The following is a 3,521-nucleotide window of genomic DNA, read 5'->3' as shown; positions in this document are numbered from 1 at the left end:
ATACCATTTGTCCCAAAATGTTAAAGGTCATGCTTCCAACTATAACAGAGATGTTGTTGCATGGAGATTCATGGAGGTAAGCAGGTTATACACAGTGGTTGAGTTCGAAGTGGAATACAATTCGTTCAAGATAAGGTATCCAAATGCTGCCAAGTATCTCGAAGATTCTACGAAGGTTGAAAAATGGGCAAGATGTGAATTTCCAAGAGAAAGGTACAACCTAGACACTAGCAACGGTGTGGAATCATTGAACAGCGTATTCAAAGACGTTAGGAGGTACTCCTTAATTCCTATGCTTGATGCGATTATTGCTAAATTCTCCGAATGGTTTAATGAACATCGGAAAGAGGCCGTGTCTGGTTCGGTTGCAAATAAATTGGTGCCTTTTGTGGAGAATTACTTACACGATTTATGGGGAGTTGCTGAGAAACTAAAAGTGACTGAGCTAAACACTTTTGGGCTCCAATACAATGTCATTGACAACGACGGAAAGCCTTATTTGGTGAATTTGGTTATGAGGAGTTGTGGTTGCAGGTTCTTTGATATTCAAAAGTACCCTTGTGTACATGTATTGGCCGCTTTCATAGAGTACCTAAAGACTAAAGATAAAACTAGAGATATCCAAATGCATGAGTTGTGTTCTAGGTACTATTGGACGGAGCTGTGGGCGATGGCATATTACCAGACAATTTTCCTAGTACCGGATAAGTCCCAGTGGAACGTCCCGGCTTGGGTGAAAGATGTTCAGATCATTCCGCCAAAACGCAAAACAAAGGGTGGAAGGAAGAGAACTAAAAGGTTTGCGTCTACTGGAGAAAAGCGATCACTAAAGAGAAAAAGAACACAAAATAAAAGGCGGCGGAGACATGGACTACAATGGTTGTTATTCGGAGTTTCTAGTAATGTTTGATTCATGTTTCGTTTATTTCTGATTCATGTATGGAACCTTCTGTTTGTACCTCTACTCTCTATGTTATGTGACAATGTATGTTTGCTTCTTATTTAACTTGATGTGTCGTAGCAGGGTGAAACATGTATAACTGTTATTTTTAAGGCATAACTGGCATCTGTTTGGTAAAACTGGTCAAACTAGTAAAACCGACATACTAGTACAAGTAGTATAACTGATAAAAAATGTTTAAGATGCATTAACTATGTATGTACCAATAAACGACATACTTAATGTCTTAACGTTGGTAAAAAGTACAATTTTAAAACTGACATACTAGTACAACTAGTATAACTGATCAAAGATGTTTAAGATGCCTAAAATTACTTTATATTGAACCTAACTATGTATGTACCAATTAATGACATACTTAATGTGTTAAAGTTGGTAAAAGTACAATTTTAAAAAATATTTATATTTTGGGTCGTTATGAAAGAATCTAAACTAGCGTTTCCTTATACTTTTAAGTTCACTTTGTAAATAATCACTAGGTTGAGATGAAAAATTTATATAAATATAAATTTTTAATATATGAATACATAGAATACTCTTAATTGTATGTAGACTGACATTAATAAACTGTACAACTACTAAATATAGTTGTAAGTCAGTGTAATACTAATTAAACTGAAAAACATCAAAAGTACAACTATTTGCAATCTTGGTACAACTACATCCTTGTGGGTACAACTAAGTGTGAACACATAGTGTGAACACAAATGCTGGACACGTGACAACGTGTGTTTAGTCAATTTTTTTTTCTCAAAACTTTTTCGAAAATTGGCCAAAACATTTTGAAAATTTTGGCCAAAAATTTTAATTTCCCGCCCAACGAAATTTCAAATTTTTAAATTTTTTGAAAATAATTTTTTTTTCCATCTCTTCTAGATCTCTCTCTCTCTCTCTCTCTCTCATTCATCTTTCTTTCTTCTACTCTCGACATCTCTCTTCTCTCTCTGTCATCAATCTCTCCTCTCTCTCTCAAGCTCTCTTTCTCAATCTCGACATCTCAATCTCTCTCTCTCAAGCTCTCTTTCTCAATCCCTCTCTTCTCAATCTCTCTCTCAATCCCTCTTTCTCAATGGCGGAGCGATACTACCAAGGGGAGGATCCACACTATCGACACATGAAAGAGGCAAAGAGATATATGGACCGACTTGATGCCGTTGCCGATTCTGATTGGGGCATTCCTCTTCAATGTCCGTGTGGTGAACATATCGTTGAGGAGACATCTCCAACGGAAATTGAGAAGAAGAGATATTTTACTTGTGTTCACTATAAGGTAATACTGGTAATACTGATATAGTGGTAGTACTGGTAAAACTGCACCAAACTTATATATTGTGTTGTGTTGCTTTATAGGATGATGGGTTACACAGGCGCAAATATTGGGTTGATGCGATTGAGGAGGATGCCAAAAGTTTGAGGAAGTTTACACAACCAAAAACACAACCATAAAACAAATAACATAACCAAGTTCACAACCATCTTCACAACCATCTCCACAACCACATTTAGTTTTTCTTCGACCTTGTCTTCGGTCTTCAACCGGGTTCTAGGGGGCTGGTCGTTTCTCACCTTTCTTCTTCTTCGTCTTCTTTTGCTCCCCCGCTGTTTCTTCATTTTCTTCCGTTCTCTTCACGGAAGCTTCCAATTCATTAAACCGTTTCTCAAGTCCATCAAACTTCTCGAGAATGATCTCAAACTTCGAACTCACTTCTTCTTGGAGGGTGTTGACCTGAGCCTCTAGAGTATTGAAGGCGATTCTCGGTGTAGGAAGGGCATCTTCGTTTTCTGACCGGGCCACCACATCTTCTTCGAACATCTCTTCGAAAAACACACCATTACCTTTCGAAATGATCTTCATCCAACTCTCAACCACAACATCATGCACATCATCATCTTCGTGACCTTAGTCGATGATTTCTTCCAACAGTTGAGATTCTTCATCGGTAGATTCTATGATAGAGACAATATCCTGTTTAAACAAAAGAAAACACACACACATTAAAAACACCCATGTACTAGTGAAAGTTTCAATGAATTGTACAACTAAACTTAGTTTGACCGAGAACGTCATTTAGCTTCTTGAGAGGAAACCCTTTCATCGCCCCTTTCTTGAATGTCCTCCTACACATTCGCAGACACTCTATGTCCGCGTCTGGCCTAAATTCAATGAATTCATTACCGAGTGTAGGAATTGCCTCAAAAGCCAATAACTACACAACATATATAATTCATGTTAGCACAAAAGAAGTTAACAATCACAATGAAATTCGATTAGACAAACCACTAACCTCCATCGGGATACAAAATCCCGGAACCGGCCAAATTGCTCTTTCTTTCTCCACCACCCCATCAAAATGGCGCATAGTGTGCGAGATGGACTTGACCATGTGATCAAACGAGTACCTTCCCCAAGGAAAAGTAGCACAAAACTGCAGATCGTTAACCGCTCGTAGACATAGGCTATCTATGGGAGCTGCTTTCTTACCAGAGTTCTTGGTGTCCCCGACAAGGATACTCACTAAAAAGTAGAGTACCATCATCTTCAACCTGTCATGAGTACGAT

General features: G+C 38.1%; 1 protein-coding gene across 1 annotated transcript in view; it reads left to right on the top strand.

The window, feature by feature from the left end:
- LOC111832373 overlaps positions 1 to 910 on the top strand; it is a 2,567-nt gene extending 1,657 nt beyond the window's left edge. The window contains exon 4 of the mRNA XM_023788683.1: positions 27 to 910. Within this exon, the coding sequence (XP_023644451.1) occupies positions 27 to 910 (884 nt within the window). The remainder of the gene's footprint in view (positions 1 to 26) is intronic.
- Positions 911 to 3,521: the final 2,611 nt, after the last annotated feature.

The sequence above is a fragment of the Capsella rubella genome, unplaced genomic scaffold, assembly GCF_000375325.1.
Source record: "Capsella rubella cultivar Monte Gargano unplaced genomic scaffold, Caprub1_0 scaffold_1, whole genome shotgun sequence".
Lineage (NCBI taxonomy): Eukaryota > Viridiplantae > Streptophyta > Magnoliopsida > Brassicales > Brassicaceae > Capsella > Capsella rubella.
This window is presented reverse-complemented; position numbering and strand designations above follow the sequence as displayed.